The following is a 21561-nucleotide window of genomic DNA, read 5'->3' as shown; positions in this document are numbered from 1 at the left end:
TCTGCCTCTTGTGTCTTGTCCAGCTGTTTCTAATTGTGTCAATTAGTGTGTGTGTATTTAGTTCCTTGTCTCCCCGCTGCCCGTTGTCGATTCATTGTTATTTCCTCCTGATATACTGCTGGATTTTTGCCGCATAGTTCCTCCCAACATGCCTTGTTTGCCTTTGCTGAGCTTGTTTGTTGTTTCTGACTAGTACCTCGTTTACCTCCTTGTTTTGTTCTATTAAATCCCTTTTTGGCTTCACCTCGCTCTGCTTGCCTGAATTTGGGTCCACCAACACACCTCAATCATGACAGGGAGGCCTACTTAGTGTCCTACTGAGAGATTTGACATACATTTGACTGATATTGTTTTAGACAGTAGTTAGTTAGTTTTCCCACATAGACATGGTTATTTTAAGAATTCTTTTTTTGACCGAGGTCTGTGCAGACTGCAAACTAGTTAAGACTCAATCAACTGATTTACTGAACTCCGTTTTGTGTCAGTTTCATTTAATCAATAATCAATTCCACATAATTTACAGAATCCCTAATGATCAATTAACGTCTCAAACCTTTCAATAATATGATGCAGTCCACAATTATACAGTCCACTACAGTGTCAATTAAAAGTGATGATGATGATGATTATTTAGTTTTTTCGTTTAATACCAATTCTTTTCAGACCGATACCAGTACGAATACTCAAGTGTTGAGAAGCCACTGATACCAGTACCAATAGAAGTTTGACAGATAATCTTAAAGAAAGATCTATAAATCCTAATATAGCATTTTTTTTCCCTTAAAATTGCATGAAATTAATGGCAATTTTTCTATTCTTATAATTTCTAATGTTAAGTTCCTGATTTTAAAATGGCCACAGGAGGGCAGCTTATCCTGGTCGTCGCTAGTACTGACACCATGAAAATAAGACTGGGTATCAGCCCGGTACTCACCCATCCTTATTTATTTATTTATTTATTTTATATATATATATATTTTTTTTTAATAAACGTCTATTGTTGGATTTCATTAGATTGTGCATATGTACTTAATGTTGTGGCCAGTGAGTGCACATATACAGTGTCCATTGATCCTATAAGTTGACCATCCAAGTAAAAAAAATCTTTCGAGTTCTTATTGTTTAAAAAAGAACGGTTAGGTCGCTGTCGTAACATTTTTTTTTCCTGTGATGTCCACAGGGTGTTTTGACAGGCGGAATTGTAAACTGTCAATGGATCTCTTCAAAAATGTTGTTCACTAGTTGTATTTTTTTCCCCCGCTTGGAATGTTAACAAATGGCGGAGACAGGGAGCAGCTGTGTTTGAAGTGGGAAAATCTGTGTACTCGCAGGAGGAAATATCTCAGCTGTGACATGAAGGCTTGCAAAGGTGATTTATAGCCTGCAGATCTAATCAACTCAGGTAATAAAGCAATGGATTGGACTGGCAAGATGTGAGACACACATGGGATGTTGGTAACATGATCTGTTGCATAGAGATAAAACATTAAACAGCACCGAAACCAGTAGCTTCAACTCCTGATCCAGAGATTCCAGACCGTGCTCTGGCACGGTTTGTCTTGATGATATACGCAGAGCCGACATGAACGAAAAGGCCAGAACACAACTGAATGTGATTTATTGACAAAGGTTCCGACTTAATGTTCAGCAAACAGGAACTCTCACAACATCCTGTTGAACAAATGAATGGGGAGCACTTTAGGAGTGGAGAGGACTTGGCAAACATTGTTACACCCAGCGTCGGGCTAAGCAAACTTCAGGACAACGCTTTTAATGTCAGCCAATAATTAATTCTGAGCGATGCAGTTAAGGTTAGAGAGGAGCTGCTTTAAGAGCTGGGTGAGTTGATTTGCACTTTGATGCAGGACTCATTAGAAAATCCACAAACAAAAGGGAATTTCTATTAGTAAGATGAAAGAGTGTTTTCATATTTTACTCACAGGTGAATGGCAACTTTCTGTCTCGCCAACGTCGTACAGGACGACGTCCTTGATGAAGACAGCGACGGCTTTCAGAATGAAGGACACAAAGAGATGCATGTGGATGTAGTTTCTGGTGCAGTGCAGCTTCCTGCAACACAACACAACTTCAATGCGAGTGTAAGGGCTCTACATTCATGGACAGCGCACAATTTACATGCCCCTGGCACACCTAAGAATTTGGTGGCAGGAAGACTAATCTTTAGACCAGCTAAAGGTAGATCTAAATTGTGGCGCAGATGGTCCAGCACAAATTTGATTAAGGTGCATATTCTGAGCTGAGTGAATATTTGGTGGCTGAAAATAGACTAAACTTTATGTCGGCTGGAAGCAGGTCTAACTTGTGGTGCAAGTGGCGAAACGCGATTTTGGTGAATTTGAATGTGTGCTGGATGTCATTCATCAAAATTGACAACAGCGTGCATCAAATCCTCTCAAACATTGTAGAAATCAATTCATTGAACAAATTCAATGGACTAAAGCATCTGTGTGCTCGTCTGCAAAAATGCCAAAAGGAAGAAATCTCCACCCATACGCACAAATACACTTGCACTGGCTACAAATATAGAGCAACAGCATTACCTCTCTATAAATCTAACATTGCAATTTGCTCCAAATTATTTGTGCAGTCAAGCCTTTCCCAACCTTAATGAGCCTTGGAGTATATTGCTGGTGTCGGGCCAAAACCTTGTACCTCCAAAATCATGACTTTTCAGAAGACCCCAAAATTGGCAGGTTTGTCCAACCATTAACCATTAATATTGCATCACCAAATAGAGCAAGCCATTTTCAACACTTTAGATTGGTCAATAATTCATAAAAATGACACCCAAACATGTGCATGGACCATAAGTACAGATTTTTGGAAAAATGTGAAACTTGCCAAATTGTGACTCTTGAGGTTTTGGCCGGATGCCATGCAGCAATATTTTACATTTGAAAAATTTCACAGCCCACCACCAAACAAAAAATGTGTATAGCCACTACTGTATACAGAAATAATGATAATACATTTTATAATATAAATACAGCATGTGGTGGTTGTGGAAGCACATTTAGTTGTTCTGCCTGAGAGATATGGTCCATGAATTATTTGTAGTAAATAAATAATTATTGAGTACCATTTACCATTTATGACCTACTAAATGAAACTGGATAATTTCCCACGGCACACCCGATCATCTATCTTAGCGCATTAATGTGCTGCACCATAGAAGTTGGGATAGCTATTTCCCAGTACATTCATCTTCTCATAACATAACATTAACTTGCGTGTATACCTGCACTATTATTCAAACTGACACACTAGGTAAATAGAAAGAAACAATAGGCACGTTTTAGTAATTGGGTTGACCCATATTAATAAATAATAAGTAAATAAATAAATAAATTGTCACACAATGTCTTTGGTTTAAGTCAAATTCCATCAACAAGATAAGCCTTCGGAGCTATAGCAAAGTGTACACTTAAAACTGTTGCGCATTTACTGTAGGTACACCGGGCAAATAATCACAATCCCTGCAAGAGCAACAAACTACTAATAAAACTACAGTAAACAACAGCTTTATGGACCTGCACACAGGGGTGCTTTAAAGTAAAAGTTTAACTCGTTCTGTGACCACACTCGTAACTGAAAACATGCATATCGCAAGTCATTTTTGCCCATTGAAATCAATGTAAATGCCATTAATCTGTTACAGTCTAATGAATGAAATAATGTAAAAGAATGTAAAGAATGTAACGTCATCACACTTTCAATGGTCATTATGCTGCACCTCCTACTGTTGGCCAATGGCTACCTGGGGTCACTATAAAACAAATATTGGGAGACAGAGAAGACAATAAAGAGCAGCAATAAACAGCTTGAAGCCTTTTTTTAAGAATTGCTAACTAATTCTAACTGGAAAACTGCTCCTTGTTGTGAACTGAGTTGAGATCACTGCAACAATACAACACTCACGTCTCAAAATTGTGCTCATAAAACAAAACAAAACAAAAATCAGCCGAATGATGGCTTGTATCTCAAAAACTACCAAAGCTGACTCATCTTTGGAAGTTTTGGAAGTAATTAATTAATTGACATGTAATCAATTATTAAATTAATTGACAACTATTTTGCCCGGTAATAATCGAGTAATTGTTTGGAGACATATTTAATAAGGGTTTTTACTGGCTCAAATTAAGGCAGCGGCGCTATCACCCTGACTATGATGGGTGACCAATACCTGGTATCGGTGCCAACCAGGAAATGGGCATGTACTACAGTTGCTCCATGATCTGTTTCTTCTTCAGTACATTAAAGTTTAAAAGAAAAAAAGAAAAAGGAAAGCTTTCTTCTTCGATTGTTGCTTCAGGTCTTTCCGGTGCACTGCTTTTGATATAGCGCCTCCTTAATGTCGCAACACTGAAAATTTCAACAGTTGATATAGGCGGAAGTGGCCGCCTCTGAATTTTGTACTCAGGAAAAACCCTGGTTAAAATTGTCCAAATCATTTGATTTCTGCAAATCAACAGTATTTGTTCACTGATTTCTGCAGTGCTTCTTATTATCTGTGCTTAATCAACAAAGACATTTGCAAACTTTTTTTTTTTTTTTTTTTACTTTGGAAAACGAATAAACTGGTAACATAGTACAACATCAATACCTGCTGTGTCCCCCCCCCCACCACTGTATAGTACAAAATAAAGTAAAGTACAAAATATTTATTCACCAATTGCTGGTTAATAAAGAGCAACCGTGGGGTGGGGGGGGTCGGGTGGGGTTTGGGGTCCTTTTGTTATACACTTTAATGCAAAACTAAAATATCAGATTCATTGATTAATCAATGAAATAATTGATAGATTAATCAATTCTAAAAATATTTGATAGTGACAGCACTAAATTTGAGTCACTCGCATACCAAAGCACTGTATCGCAATCCCTGGAAATAATAAAATCATATGTATTATTCCAAATTAACTGCACCTACTCTTGACCTTGTGGAATGTTCTGCAGAGGCAAATTATCTGAGTTTCAAACTTGCAACGAGGAGTGTGTAAACCAATCCCGCACAACATTATCCAGCTGCCCAATATTAACAGAAAACCCTGCTCACATCCTGTCCGTGTCCTCGAAAGTCCAAACCACTGGCATTTCACAACAGCGACATGTAAACACAACCCCTGTTGTTTAACGCTGCACATACATGCGCACACACATGGCCGTGAGCAGTGATGTGTTTATTCGTGGCCACACCCCCACGACCACTTACTGTAATGACTCGTGCTTGATTAATTTATCCATGCACACACACAAACTCTATGAGTGCAAACAGAAGGTCAAAGGGAAACATGCTGTGAACAGCAGCAGCTCCCTCGCTAAGTGGTTTGGACTTTATAGCTGCTTCGTCGTTTGACAACTGTTGCAACAGCATTTAGATGCAAGTCGGGCACGCAAGGTGACAAACACTGTAAAAGGTCAGGAAGTAAGATAGGAGATGAGGAGGCATTTATCGTGTTCAATGGAGGGAAAGTAAGAACGGTGTCGCTAGATCTCCTTACCGGAAGAGGCACAGGATGATGATGGCGACGGTGAGAGAAATAAGCGACACGCTGTGACCGATGGTGTAACCCACTTTGACGGTGTCAAAGAAGTCTTCCTGCAAGAAGACACATTTAGTTGGTGGCTAAAAAAATGCAGCATGACACCAGGGGGGGTTGTCATACCGACCGTGTCATCATCAGCCATGGTGTTGTTGGGATTATAGCCACAATCCATTATATAAGAGTCAATGCTAATCGGAGTCCAGCCATCCGCAGTGCACGTCTTGGACATGTTACCTATTGAGCAAAATGACAGACAGACAGTTCATCTCAGTATTGTGTGTTGGCTGCAGCTGTGTGATTCGCAAGGAAAGCAACCATTGCATTTGCTCACAATTAATTATGTCACACACAGACGCATTCCCACTGGAATGCTTCCAAATGCTAAAAGGAAGTATGACTGAAAGGGATCAGCAAAGACACTAGGACAGTTCCCACGTGCATTTGCCTCTATCTGTCTCTTAATTACTTCGACTTGAAAAACAGCCCAGGAAGTGAGTCGGGCAGTCAGTGAGGTATTTATGTTCTGCCCTCCCTGCCCGTGGGGGTGCAAGTCAAAGGTTCACGTACATCTGACTCAGAAGAGTCGGAGGATATGAGGAGGCCTACACACACCAATCCGACATCAGCCAAATGTGACCGACGCCTACCCCCTGTGGCGTCGGGTCGAAAAATGACGTAAATACATACCGCACCGACCCCGACTATTACGTACCTTCAGTGCATGCGCAAGAAGTAATTCCCCTCCATACCATCGGTGGCAGTAGTCATTATTCCTAAAGGCAACCGGAAAACCTTTACGGGGGCGGGATATGAAAACGTAAATAATGCATACCGGTTACTTTTTCTCTCATGATGTCCTCCCACGTGAATGAAACCCTCCGGCTTTTTGCACAGTATCGCATATAAAAGTAAATTCTACCTGATATATCCAGTCAGGTCCCCATGTCATACCTTTATCATACAAAGAACCAAAGAGACAAAGTCATCTTCCCAATCTTCCGTCCAGAGTCCAGACAGACATTGTACGTTCAAATGTGGAGGGTACAGCAGGGTGACGGAAAAGAAAAAAAAAAAGAAAAAAAAACAAAACAGTCCAGGCTTTCCATCAGCACTGTTTATCCGCATTCATCACTTCCTGTTCTTGCCCCATGCGCTGATTCACTAGCTAATAGCCAATCACAGTGATTAAATGCCCCGAAGCTGATTCAAACGTCGAATTTGATGGAACGCCCCCCGACGTATTCCAACTCGATCCGACTTTACGACAGTCATTTATACACTGATCAGACGCTGTCCAACTCCCGATGTCGGATTGGTGTACAGTATCTCGGAGCTCAATGAGGTACACACAAGACTACAGAGCTCAGTCAGAATACACCGCTCAGAAAGTATACTAAACAAGAGCTCAGAATAGAGAACTACCCCTAAGTCCTTTATTAGTCCCATGTGGGAAATATATACTTGTTAGACATGAACTAACTTGGCAATGAATTAATGGAGGGAGAAAGCTGAACACAAACAAGAAACCCACATAGGCCTATTTGGGGCCGCTGGAAATTTGCTCAATGAAAAAACTGGATGAAGATGGTTGAAGTAGACCAGGTCAAAACGACACCATGCACTTTTTTCTCGATTTTTATTATTTAAAGTAACTTTTATTGAATTCAGCTTGCATTCTCATTTTCCTGGCTGTAATATGGTTTTGAATTCAATTTTTTTCCAGTCACCAACCTCAAACGCTTTTGGTTTTGACATTCCTCACAGTCATACAACCCTGACATCTTTGAGGTTATTTTTCTCTTCTGTAAAGCAGTAGTTCTTAACCTGGCTTCGACCAACCCCAGGGTTTCCGTGAATCTATTTCAGGGGTTCGGCTGAGGTGAAGACACGCCCAACACAAATAATTTGTGAGATACGCCTGCTTGGCCATCATTGGCTGCAGGTGGTCAAGGAATTTGGTGCACTTAGGAGTCAACTTGTGACTGATGTGATGGTACATCTTGTGACTTCTTTATTATTATAATACCTTCATATATGAAGGTATACTAACTGCTTTATGTCAAGCAAAAAAAGTACAGTAAAATAGAACATATGGTGTGCCACAGGGTTCAATTTTGGGGCCCCTGCTGTTTTCTGTTTTATATCTGCTGCTGGTGGCTGTTTTACAGAGCTCTATAGAGTTGAGCTGAGTGGAGGACGAGTCAGCGTCCAAACTGGATGTTTGCAATGCCAAGTTGAGCAATTCTAGTCCAGAACAATTAGCTATCTAGCACAACAATAGGGAACACTTCCCTAAGCTGCATGGAGAAGGGGAATATAAAAGCACAAGGTGAAGAGAGCCAGATTCCATGAAAAGGCTATTCTCCCTGTTCATTTGGTTCAACAACCTCCACCTGTCGTGCATTTGGAAAACAGTCATATTTTATTTTTCAATAAAGAATGGTTCTGTGAATGCACAGAGGGTTCACTACCTCCAACAAGGATAACCTAAAGTCATTAGGACAGGTAATTATTGATCTTATAGTGACACTAAAATAAGTTGGGTCAAAAATAACCCAATTGTAGGACAAAAATGGACGGATCCTCTATATTGGGTCCATTTGACCCAAGTCTGAGTCAAAACTGGGGTCATTTTGAATAAAACAACCCAGAAAGCTGGGTCAGATCCTCTACTTGGGTGAATCTCAACCAACTTTCTAGATTTTGCACCAGAAAAATGATCCCAAAAAAGGATCATTTTGTATATAACAACCCAGAAAGTTGCTTCACATCCTCTATTTGTGTCAATTTGAACCAACTTTGTTTTTTTTGTTTTTTTAAATAAAACAACCCATAAAATTGGGTCAGATACCCTGCTTGGGTCAATTTGAGCCACTTTCTAGGATTGGCAAAAAAAAAAAAAAATCATTTTGTATATAGCAACCCAGAAAGTTGCTTCACATCCTCTATTTGTGTCAATTTGAACCAACTTTCTTTTTTTGTTGTTGTTGTTTTGTTTTTTTTAAATAAAACAACCCACAAAATTGGGTCAGATACCCTGCTTGGGTCAATTTGAACCAACTTTGGGTCAAAAATTGGGTCATTTTGTAAAACATATGTAAATAAATAAATAAATAAAATATTGAAAGAAAGAAAGAAAGAAAGAAAGAAAGAAAGAAAGAAAGAAAGAAAGAAAGAAAGAAAGAAAGAAAGAAAGAAAGAAAGAAAGAAAGAAAAAAAAGGAAGCAAAATTGGGTCCAGCTGACCCATAAAGTGGATCGGTCCAGCTTTGATCCATAATTGGGTTACTTGTGTTTTGACCCAACTGTTTTTAGAATACATGTCTTGGGATTTGCAATTTCGTTTTCCTACAGAAGAGAAAATGGCTCAACTGTTGGTAGTTCTGTGACAATTTAGTGCAAAAATGAACATTTTCACAAAGTTCTGCAGCGTGAAAGCATGTTTAATACAACAGAAGTCTTGGCTGTAGCACTTGCCATCAAAAGTAGGCCTACTTTTTTTTTTTTTTTTTTTTTTTTTTTTAAAGTAAACATCTACAGTACTTAAAATAAGTGTCTGGATCCAGTCTTTGATTTTATTGTGTGCAACCATTTGATGAAACTTTTTTTTTCCCCCCCAGTTATCTTGCTTGCTCGAGTGCCATTAAAATATTGCTGATCTTGGCAAGTTGAGTGGTCTTCTCAGGGAGTCGAGAGCCAAAAATAGCCAACAGGTCTGTGTCCATCATATTCAGCACAATTTACATCTCGGGAATTTGCAGTGGCTGGTGGTCTTGCACAGAAGCATTTCTTATCTCCAACAACTCCATATGGCTGAACAAGGAGTTGGTGTCAGGAAAATCGCAACTGGGCACACGCCTAAGAAGTGTCTGCAGGCTTTTTTTCCCCTTCACTTCAGTAGTGCCTCTTTATAAAAACGCAGACAAAGGCGTGCTTGACAACTCTCCTTTTCTGCATCGGTTCAATACAATCATCTTGCTGAGACGCACGATTGCCAGCTAGCTCCATCCAGATTTTCGCAGAAGAGCTTTGAGCATCTTGCCTTTGAAGAAATGTGCATTGTCGGAACATCTTTACATATGAGTGGGCACGTTTCAGTTGGGCCCCCTGACGCTTCTCACTTTTCGAGATCGACTTATTAAAACTCAAGTGATTTATTCACATGGTTTTTCAGCGTCTGTGGTCGTTTTTTTTGTTTGTTTGTTTTTGTGTTTTTTTTAAGTTTTCTTGTTTTAACCCCTATATGCACACATTGAGTGAATCCAGTTATTTCCAGAATTGGGGCTCCTGATCCAGGTTTAAGCCCACAACTGCTCACATGTTGTCACAAGACCTTCCTGGTAAAAAGTCGTAGACAGCAAGCACAATGCTTGAAGTCACTTGGCTGCGCTTCTAAGTGGTTGCTTATATGGCAGCATCCACCCATAACAAACATTAAAAGCAAAATTTCCTATTGCGTGTGATCGACTTGCTTTTTTTCTCTACATTGACTTCGTGTACAGATTCTAGGTATTTGTCATCTTCACACAGGCGAATACGCTCTCATTTGTTTTCCTACTTGAACTTGGAATGTAGTTAAATCATGTACTGTAAATCAGCAGATTCTTAAGAGAAAGCATCTTTCATCTGGGAAGAAAAGAAAAAAAAAAATCACTCAAGCTAGGAAAATTTAGTCCATGTGGCATGAAGTTAAATCACTGCTTTTTTGCATTTGCTACTGGCTATAAAACGTGTCTCACAAATGTTTCTGAAACAGGCAGATAAATAAAGATTTATTTGGTTGTTTAATTCCACACTTGATGTGCGGGTAGGCACTCCAGAAACACAAGTGTTTGTATTCAAGATATTAAAAAGTCATTTTTCTATAATATGTTTGCTGTCTTTGAGTTTAACCTTCACAGAGCTCTTGCACTCTATTAAAATGTCATTCTTGTTGTCTTTGTAAAGGTTACACTTACAATATTGTCACCCTTTAAAATAATGGCTAAGTCATATTTGGACTTTTTTTTCCCCTTAAGCATCGCAGTGTTTAATTGACTTTCACAAAGTTGATTTGAACCATTCAATGCTTTTAAAGGAATTAAATATTTAACACTAGGAGAGAGTACATTTTTTATGTGTCAGTATTTCCCAGTGGTAAGCCAGAAGAAGGAGGAAAATGTCTCGTTTCTCTCAGACTGAAGAAGTGCAGGTGTGAAGGCAGAGTTAATCTAAGACTCTGAAGAGCAAAATTAACACTACACAGTAAATTCTGTTGAATAAATTGTACTCTAAACAGAGTCTATTTGGAGTCAGTTTTCAGAGTAAATTTTTAGTGTGTACGAGTGAATTTGCCTATCCCATGAAAAAAAAAAAAGTTCAATATTTTTCACTAAGAAATTCTAAGTAAATTTTGCAAGAGAGATTTTACTACATTTGACTAATTTATTTAAAAACAAAAAACAAGTTACACAGGAGTTGAGGAATTAACTCAGACTGCCACTCTACCACATGAGCTATGCCACTCCTACTGTTTGCTTATATCCAAAAGGATATTTTTGGTCTCTTAGAGTTATAATTCCAGCTGAAATGAGCGATATACTAACACACAGTAGGAGCTGCATGGCTAAGGGAGAAGATTGGCTGTCTCCCAACATGAAGTTGTGGGTTTGTTCCTCAATCCTTGAGTGACTTTTTTTTTTTTTTTTTAATTCTCTTCCAAGCGAAATGTTTTACTCTGTTTAGAGTGGGACCATATAGAACCTGTTTAGAGTAGAGCTGTGCGATACTTGAGATTTTGGTATCGATCAATACCAAGTAAACTAGTGTTGTTCCGATACCATTTTTTGGACCCCGATACCGATACCTAGCTTTGCAGTATCGGCCGATACCGATACCATACCGATACTTACAGCTTTTTTTCCTCAACATGAAAAAGCTGTCCTGCCATTGGCTCAGAGCATTCAAGGGCCAATAGGATATCTTAGATCGGCATGCAGTGAACATGTCACATATCAGTGAATGTCGTGCACCAGCAAAACACAAGATGCTGAAACCAAAATCCTATATTAGCTTAGGAATTAATCAGCATGTTACTTGTGAGTAGTCATCGATACCGATACCACTGTTTTAATGCAGTATCAGCGCCTCTTCCGATACCAGTATCGGTATCGGAACAACACTAAAGTACACTGGTGCCAATATCGCGATACCGATACCAAGTACTTTTAGGTTCATAAGATATTATGGTATTTTAAATAATTTGTCTTAAAAAATAACTTTTTAGCATTTTTGTATTTTTTTTTATTTTTTCAAATAGACTTTCCTGTTAGGTTCTTAAACATGCCATTTAATAATATCCTCAGTGCAAACATATGTAGGCTGTTCTTTAAATTTCCAAAGTAGTAATCTTCATATTCTTAGTCCCTGTCACTCTTCTGCATTCAAAGAAACGTCACCCCTGAAGTTCTTCTAGTCTAGTCACATTACATAAACGATACTTACATGTTGTACTACAAGAACACTTAGCTCAAATAGTAGTTGGAAAAGCTCAAAGGAAGCATAATGTGACTTATTGTCATATGTCAGTCACTGTAAAAATAATTGTTACCGCCAGTGCTGCCCACCGCTGTGATTGACAGGCCGGCACATGCGCGTGTGCCACAAAGGGATTACGCAAGGGACCCATGAGAAAACAAAATATATAAAAAAATGTAAAATATTGATACTAGCGCTCTGGTATCGTTCCAATACCGATACTCACGTTAGTATCGATTCTATCGATACTTGGATCGATCTGCACGGCCCTAGTTTAGAGCTCTAGTAGAGTTTACTCTACAAAATGTACGGTGATCAACACATACTCAGGACACCATTTAATCCCGGGTTTACACCGGATGCGGTTGCGGTGCGGTTGCGGTGCGTTCCGGCGACGCAAGCAATTAGATTCCATTCATTCGAATGGTGCAGTTTACACCGCTTGCGGGTGCGTTGCGTGTCGACTGCGTCTCAGCTCTAGCTTGCGATAGACCTATTTTCTATTTTTGCCGGACGCCGCAGCGGTAGGCCTCCGGCAAATGGCAAGCTAGCACAAAACACATCGAGCAGGACAGGAAGACCGACGCAGTTACAAAATACATTTCCGGTTACCTTTCAAGATAAATCACTCGCCAGCTCCTATTTCGCAAGCATGCTAGTAAAACGTGATGTGGCCGTAGACGGGCCTGGAGTTAACGTGCGAGGTGCTCATTCACGGTTTAGACACCAGCGAACATGGACGAGGAGAGGTTTATATTGGAGGTAGAAAGCCACAAAATAAAAAAAAAGTCCACCTCTCTTTCTGCTTCTCTGTTGAGCACAGACTTTCTGTGTGTTTGTCGTTGTTTTTAATGCCATATGATCGCGCGCGGTCACGCGAGACACGGCGGGAAGTGGTCGGCGAAGGAGCTGCCGGACCGCAGCTGTGCGTGTGTGTGTGGATTGGCCAAAAAATTGACGCGTCCGGAGCACGCAGTCAAGACGCACCGCACCGCAGCCGCACCGCAACCGCAACCGGTGTAAACCCGGGTTAGGCCATTATTTTAGGAGGGTGACAATATGACTTTATCCTGACTTGTGACTGTGACTCAACACAGTGAAGTGAAGACGTCCCTAATGAAGTGTCACTTCTTGATGACACATGCAATTTGATTTGGACATAGTTGTGCATCCAAATGAGTAACTAATCATTAATTAGACTTCCTTCAAAACACATGAGGTATATCTGTAAGTAGGGATAAGAAGCAAACAAGGAAATTGCTGGTTATTGAAAAATTAATTCAACTTTTTTTCTCCTGTCAGCAAAGAAAATAAGCTGCAAAAAATAATCCATGTACTGAATACAGCTTTACAAAGCTAGATGGAGGACATTCCAGTTATTTCCCAACCATATCACTCCAGACTGTTATCCCTTACAGCCCGAGATGTGAAATGACCAACGATCCAATTCCTCGAAAATAGTTGGCATTAACATATGTTGGTCTGACAAATACCTGAGAAGAGTGAGGTTTAACTCGCTCAAACAACATGACAAGTCACAAAGGATATGATAAGCCTCTGCTGTTGTAGCCCGTGCACCCGCTGGATTTGGCATGTTTGAGGGTCTGCCAGAAGAATGCTTTCATCATCCCCCAAGTCAGTGCCACGTACGACAACGAGGCGAGCTCAAACCAGCTTAATCATCCAGTATCGTTTGGATTTCATGAGGCTTTTTATAACCTCACCTCTCATGCAGGAAGATTCTTTAAGCATGCAAATGATCAACTCCAGCTCATTTATGACAACTTGACAACAGGATGAGGTGCCATGTTTGAAAAAGAGAGGAAATGCTGTAGGTTTATGTTGGAATAATTAGGGAAAGAGTTCATGAGAAAGGCAACTTCTCCATCTCAGCTCCATTTGTGACTTGGTCCCAGTAGTCATGTTTTGTAATGCTTGCTCAATAACAGCCAACAATCAACAACTGCAACTGAATGAGCGTTGAGTGCATTTGTAAAACTCAACCCGTTAAGGTTTGTTAAACAAAATGCACGAGGTTGTCATCCAGCTGCCACAGAATATATTGAATCATAACCCTCACTAAAATAACCCGAGCACAACAAGTTCCTCCAGACCTGCAATGATTTGTTGATTTGCAGCATAATTGAGTTCACTTCCCTTCCATCCCCTACTTTTCTTTTTAGGCCCCCATTGCCGAATACTTGTCTCTGCTCTTTTCACATACAGTATGTGTAAAATACTCCTCTCCATTCCAAACTGGGAATTCATCTTCCCATTTTCTCCCCTCATTCTCAGGTCCTTCGAGCTCCCATCTAGGTCGCATCAGCGACCCGGGGAACTCGTCTTTTCAGCAATGAACCTTTCACATGCTGGTGATTAATCTTCAGTTGGCGTGACTTTCCAGCATGTTCCCCATCATAAGCGGGACATGATGCGCCGCCAGAACAACGACCCCCAACTTGACTGTCTCTGCTGGGGGCACCAGATCAAACTTTCAACTTGAGTAATGCCTCGACTTTGCACTCTTGTTTTTCCAAATGTACTGTTACTTATTATAGCTAAATGGGAGTGTCACGAGCGGACTATTTTATTGCAGTATGAACCTTTTCCACAACCCTCAAAATTTGAACCAAACAAAATTGCATATTTTTTTTTCTTTTCTGTAACAATTTTTTCAATTAATCATTTTATTTACTATGCACAAAGAATTGTATGCCATACTGAGAAGGAAATGGGTTACAATTATTAAATTATAACGAGTGTTTGTCAAAGTCTCAATTAAACATAAAACAGCCTGAGAGCAGTAGCGACTTTTTCTCAATTTGGGACCTAAATATGCAATTTAGAGTGGAGCCCTACATGCTCGCTTTTTGCCTATTTTTTTTCCGTTCAGCTCATCCCCTACACAAGTTTTTTTCAAAATTTTCAAAGTAAAAGTAATACTGTAGCTTTTGTTTTTCCTCTCATTTCTACACATTTTGATCGATTTAAACCGTTCCAACTTTACATTCTTCAGCTCATCACTACAAAAACATTTTTCCTTTCAAAATAAAAGCAAAAATGTGACTTTATTTACTCCAATTTCCCCATTTTTTAATCAATTGTCACAGTGACAACTTTAAATTGTTCAGCTTATCCCCACATAAATCTTCTTTTTAAAATAAAAGTCAAACTGTATCTATTTTTTCCCCTCTAATTTCTCCACTTTTTGACCTAATGTAACATTCCAACTTGAAACTGTTCAGATCATTACACGTAATTACAATGAATTAAACAGCATTCCGTATCATTCAAAAATGTTCAATTCCATTCCACATACTTCTGCCATTGAAAACCTCTCTATTTTGCTTCCACATTGTTCAGTATTATTCCATATCATCCCATTATATTCATTGATTCCACAGCATTCCACACCAATTGACATGCTTCCATAATTTTTCATTTCATCATTGCGTTCAGCATTCATTTCACACACAATTTCTACAGCAATTGCATTTTCTAATATTTAACTTTATTTTTCATTTTTCTGATTCTGTTTTCGGCTGATTGTAGAGAACTAGCCAAGTCATGAAATCATGCTCCCTACCTGATAATGGGTCAAATCAAGTATAGTATATGGTTATGGGAATTAGCCATTTGAATTGTTTGTAAAGACCATTAAATAGCTGCCTAATAATTCTTGGATCACTGTTCTTTGAACTACATTACTGAAATATTTGTCACAAATGCACCATAAAAATAACACAGCAGGACTTTTAAAACACCAAATTACAGCTCTGTGCCTTCATGTTTATGACATGCTAAATTCTCACGGGTAATAAACCAAATGGAGGCTTCTCCTACAGATGAAAAGCATAATTTGAGCGTGATTACATAGAAGAAAGTAGGCATGATGCTTCATTCCAAATTGCAATACATGCAAACCTCAGTGGGACGAATCTCAAACACTACATAGCATTGAAATCTCTAATGGTGTCACTTCCACGTAATTAGCTCCGTCCCCATGAGGCTGAAACTGGATTACAGCTGGATAAATGGGTAAATAAACACATGGCGTGTCTGTAATGACAGGATGTCATACAGAATTGAGATGAGAAATGTTTTTCTCTCTTTATGACTTTGCGCCATCGTGCCAGGTGATTTAATAAGTTTATATATAGGGCGGGGCATCAGTCACTATAAAGATAACATAAACCTGTCATCGTCTCACAATCATGTGTTGCATAATGATACAAGGTCAACTGTAGCAAATATTTGAAACAGCCACATTAAAAAGGGAGGTTATGATTACTGCAGAACGAGATGCTTATCGCTGAGCTCCAATAAATACTGTAAATTAAAGCCTCCATCAGCTTGCATTCTCTATGCCAATACAACTTTGTAACACTAAAATTGATTAGAGGCTATGGCTTTATATATCTTTAAACTGACGTTAAAATGGCCACTTCACAATTCACATAAAGGCAAATAAACCGTGTGATTTTCCCAGCTAAAGAAACATAATCCATCCATCAATTTTCTTAAGCGTTTGTCCTTTCTTACGTGTTGGAATCTCCCTGGAGAAGTAGAAGAGATATTTAGGACACAGGATGGTGACCACCTCCCCAACATCAGCATTTGGCCAGCAGGTGATCTTGTCCCACGTACCACTGCAACCTGGACGGCATACATACAATGGCAATGGAAAAGCAAAACTCGCGTTGTTTACAAATATTTCTCCATTCAAAGTAGTTCAGCATCAGAATTAGTGTTGCCATGGCAGCCAGACCGTTAGATCACCTTAGTTAACACTAAGCTGCCACCATGACTAATGAAAAAGCTCCCCGTGCTTTGTTACATACGCTGATTTGAATTCAACAGTTGGCCGGGACTTTCCACCGTGCATTTGATCGCAGGTTAGAAAAGTGGGTCACCGCACCTTCACTTACATCTGCTCATTATTTTATCGGTGAAATGTTTGGCTGGTTGACATGAACTGCATTACTCTGGTGATATAGTGGCAGGAACATTTGAGGGAATCAAGAAAAGGAACGATGAGCTGCATATGCTGTCACACATCATGTCAAGATTTTTATTGAAAGTGATTAAAACAGGAAATGATTCAGATTGTTTGACCTTGGCAGAGATCTAATGCCTCTAATTGAGTGCTTTTCCAGCCACAGAAAACTAAAGTGCAAAGACGAGGGAATTTGCTTCAATGATTTTGTTGTGTGTTTATTTATTTCTACAGTACATTTCATACACTAAGCAAATCAGTTAGGAACTAATTTAGTTTGCAACAGTACACAAAAAGTACATAAATATTGACATTTTTTCCCCTCCGCTTTTTTCAGCTTCCAGGCTCTGAAACCAGTTTAGCATCAGCTTTGCGGAGAAATAGAGAAAACAATTCAGCGTGAATGGTGTCCAACCATCCTTCCATCTCTATTATGTTTGTCCTCATTATGGTCAAAGGTGAGCTGGAGCCTATCCCAGCTAACTCTGGTCGAGAGGCAGAGTGCACCCTCGCCTGGTTGCAAGTCAATCGCAGTCATCACCGATGTTCACACACACAAAAAAAGTGGTATATTGCCAATCCTCTGTGAGCCAGAAAATAGCCTGCGAACTAACAAACAAGCTATTTTTTTAATAGCCTGTGCATGTGTGTTCGAGTGCAAAAACGGGTGCATCTTGATTTTTGTGCAAGCGTAATCCTCCAGCGCACCTGAAAATTTGGTGGCAGGGTGTAGACGAATGTTTAGACCAGATATAAGCAGGTCTAAGTTGTGGCACAGGTAGAGTAATGCAATTTTGGTGGATTTGATTGAGGTACAGGCAGACATATTTTCAGCTCCGTGGATGTGATTGGTGGATGTCATATTATTTTACTCTTAAATATGACAACAGTGTGCATTGCACCCTCTGGATCGTTGGAGATATCAATTCATTGAATGTGTTATAGTGTTCCCTTGCTACTTCTTGGTTTCGGATTCACTCTCACAAATTTTCATTTGTGACATTTGCAACCCAGTTTCTTTAAAGTAAGACATTTTAAGAATGAAAAGAAAAACTTCGTCAGCAGCTTGGCATTTTGCATTTTAAAAGATGCATTTCATTAAAGTTAACCCCCTATCATACGAGCAATTTTGCCGAAAATGCTTTTTAAAAAAAAAGTTGCATTCAAAGTAAGTTTGAAGCTGTTCCTGAACCATTTACAGTATCGGCATAGTTTATAATTTTTTTTTAAGAATGTTTGCCCACCAGAGACCATCCGAATTTTAAGGGGTTAAATAATGCTATTAGTCACTCTTAGCTTGTCTCAGCACTCTGCCCTTCTTTTGTCATACAGACACTTTTATCAATATGTCAAGGTTAATTAGCCGAGCTTTTTCTCAGCATGTCGAGATTTCAAGTCCCTCTTTGACAAATTACTTTTGAGTTCTGCATCCAGCCCGCTCAAGCCTTTTAATCAAGATTTCTCTCTCTGTTGTTTTCTTCGAGGCCACCTGAATCCAGCCCTGCTTTCTGTTGTTACTTTGTATTTTTGTCATGTCTGCATTTGGGTCATAATACCACACCTCACGTAACATACTTCTCCTTGTTAGAAGCAGGTAAAATGATTTGGATGTCTTTTTTTTTTTTTTTTTTCATTATTTTAAGGTACGATTGCACCATATTGCTGCTTTAAAGGCCACTTAATGAACATGAAAACTCTGATACCCGAGTTTATTATTTAGGAATTTGAACTCAGCCCGCATGATGAGGGTCTGGCAGGAGGAGTACAAGTATGTGCAACCACGCAAGATATAATACCAGGGGAGGTTTGAACAGCCTTTGTTGTTTTTTGAGCCTGTTTTGTCTCTTCCATCCTGACATTCTGTGGAATTAGCAAATAATTTCAAATAAGGTTGGGAATTCCAAACGTCCACATACCTGTTGTTTTGTTCTCAATTTGAGCCTCGCACAAATCCTTCTCCTTGTCTAGCTCCGTCATCATGTCGCACATCTGATTGTGCATGGAAATCACCTGTAAAGCAGAACAGACAGCATACAGCACAATTCTCAGCATGATGACTCAAGCGCAGGGGAGGAGATGAAGATTCTTTCCTGAGTGCTTTTCATATCAAGGTGAAATTTCATCGATTGTCTCCTGAAATGAGCCACACCTGCGCAGCTGCGAATTCCCTCATCTGGCACATCGAGACAAAAATCCATTTGCGGACAGTAATTCAGCCACAATAGTCACCATATTTGCATATTTTAAAGAGGTGGAACGAGCCCTCAGCAATGGGGATGAATACACAACTATCAGACACAGATCCTCTGCAGGAGTTATTGCGGTTACTTCGATGATGAGTCCGCTCTCTCGAGACATAAATCAGACTTGATACAATGCAGCTGTCTTTCATCACATAGTGAGTCCAAATGACTCCCACTTCAAGGTAATAGCCAGACCCCATTGACATGTGCGACACCTTGCAGCAATCAGAGTCTAACAGGTAAGGGCCAGTGTAGCCTACCCCTCAGTGGAATAGTATGTTTTACTTCTATAAGCCATTATCTTGCAAAAATGACTATTTGTCAGTGTGTTCCATCATAAGCAGAAACAGAAAATAGACTCGCTGGGGCCCGTGCATGACATTGGCAGGTGAACTGTCAGGGCTCCGGCCACTTCCCCATGACCCCTGCCCCCTTTTCCTCTTCCCTTGTGTGTTGTGTGCGTGTGTATGTGTGAGTGATACTTGGCAAGGTGGAGACTCAGCTGGAGCGGGAAACAGGTGCAGGCAATCATCACCAGCCTATATAAGCCAGCCCTGGACTGTACCCCGGCGCCAGATTGTCGTCAGTTGGATCTAGCCTGGTACTTGCCTTCTTCGGTACATTGCTCTGATCTGTCTTTTTTTTTTTTTATACCTGCCTAGATCTCCTGAACCTACCAAGTCTGAACTCTTCCCATCCTACCGAAGCCCCACAGCTGCGGATCACATGTTCACTGCCTGGACTCAGCCCCCATGTCTTGTTCATCACCTTTGACTAACCAGCTTCTCTCCTGTGTCTGCACCTGGGTCCCTGTCCAATACACTCAAACCTTAACAGTACGATCTGGCCAAGATGGACCCAGCAAACATGGAACCCTCTCGCCACACCCAACCTGCACCAGGAGTACTACTGGAGCAACATGGTCAAGCCCTTCGCTTACTCCTTGGTAAGGTAAAGGAGTTTTCTCAGTCACTTGCTTCCGTTCAAAGCCAATTAGCAGCCTTGCTATTAACCGGACAGTACTACTCATTGCCAACGCTCCTGCTCCCGCCTTGCCTTCGCAAATGATTAGAGAGCCATGTGTACCCACTCCTGCACCCTGTGACGACCTAGGTTCATGCCGGGCCTTTTTGGTACAATGTTCGTTAGTCTTTGAACAACAACCGCACACCTACAGCTTGGAGAGAGCCAAAATAGTCTCTCATCGGCTGTCTTCGGGGGGCTGCACTAGCCTGGGCATCAGCAGAGTGGGAGCGTCAGTCAGCGGTGTGCTCGACATATTCCGATTACACAGGGGAAATGCGCAAAGTATTTGACCACCCAGTACGTGGAAAAGAGGCAGCCAGATGTTTAATGTTCCTTCGCCAGGGCCACCTCAGCATGGCGGAATTCTCGGTGGAGTTCCGGACACTTGCAACCGAGACTAACTTAAAGAAGCACTTCAAGAGGTGTTCCTCCGCGCTCTCAACGAGTCCCTCAAAGATGAGTTGGCCTCACGGGATGAACCGTCTACTCTCGACCAGCTTGTTGATTTAGCCATCAGAATTGATTGCCGCCTTAGAGAGCGTCAGAGGCAGCGTCGCTTACCTCCGCCCACTCGCCCAAACTCTCCTCCACGTACGCAGTCTGCTGAGCAGACCCTGACTTCATTCCCAGTCCTCGCCCCCTCTGATGTTGTAGAGCCCATGCAATTGGGAGGCGCCAAGTTGTCTTTTGAGGAGAAGTTGCGGAAGATGAAGAATCGCCTATGTCTGTACTGTGCTCGAAATGATCATTATGTCCATGCATGTCCCATTAGGCCAGTGAAAGGGGCGGGCTCATTGAGAACAGGGGAGATGTTGGTGGGCCAAACCTGCAGCTCCTCCTCACACCAACTCCAGCTCTCAGCGACACTATCCTGGAGTAACCAGTCCAGAAACATAACTGCTCTAATCAATTGCGGTGCTGACGAGAACTTCATCGATCGCAGCCTGGTCAAACAAATGAGAAGAGAGACCTGTCCATTGGCTATGCCGTACAAAACCACAGCACTTAACGGTCAAGTCTTAGCATTTGTTGAACAGCGGACTACATCTGTCTCTCTCCAACTCTCAGGTAACCACCGTGAGGAGATCAGTTTATATGTTTTTGATTGCCCTCGTTTACCCTTGGTATTGGGCTTGCCTTGGCTAAAAAGACATAATCCCGATATTGATTGGACTGGCTCCAAACTTACCGCATGGAGCGTTTTCTGTCACAATAAC

At 40.6% G+C, this 21561-nt stretch overlaps 1 protein-coding gene across 2 annotated transcripts in view; it reads right to left on the bottom strand.

Annotated features, from left to right (window-relative positions):
* Nucleotides 1-21561, bottom strand: part of LOC144002774 (vasoactive intestinal polypeptide receptor-like) — a 35065-nt gene that overhangs the window by 8125 nt on the left and 5379 nt on the right. For both annotated transcript variants that reach the window (XM_077498283.1, XM_077498294.1), the window contains exons 2-6: nucleotides 18992-19085; nucleotides 16622-16735; nucleotides 5689-5798; nucleotides 5520-5617; nucleotides 1941-2070 (exon numbers count right to left, since the gene is read on the bottom strand). In XM_077498283.1, coding sequence (XP_077354409.1) covers nucleotides 1941-2070; nucleotides 5520-5617; nucleotides 5689-5798; nucleotides 16622-16735; nucleotides 18992-19085 — 546 coding nt within the window. The remainder of the gene's footprint in view (nucleotides 1-1940; nucleotides 2071-5519; nucleotides 5618-5688; nucleotides 5799-16621; nucleotides 16736-18991; nucleotides 19086-21561) is intronic.

This window comes from Festucalex cinctus, chromosome 1 (genome assembly GCF_051991245.1).
Source record: "Festucalex cinctus isolate MCC-2025b chromosome 1, RoL_Fcin_1.0, whole genome shotgun sequence".
Lineage (NCBI taxonomy): Eukaryota > Metazoa > Chordata > Actinopteri > Syngnathiformes > Syngnathidae > Festucalex > Festucalex cinctus.
Note: the sequence above shows the minus strand (reverse complement) of the source record. Positions and strands in the feature narration are given on the sequence as shown.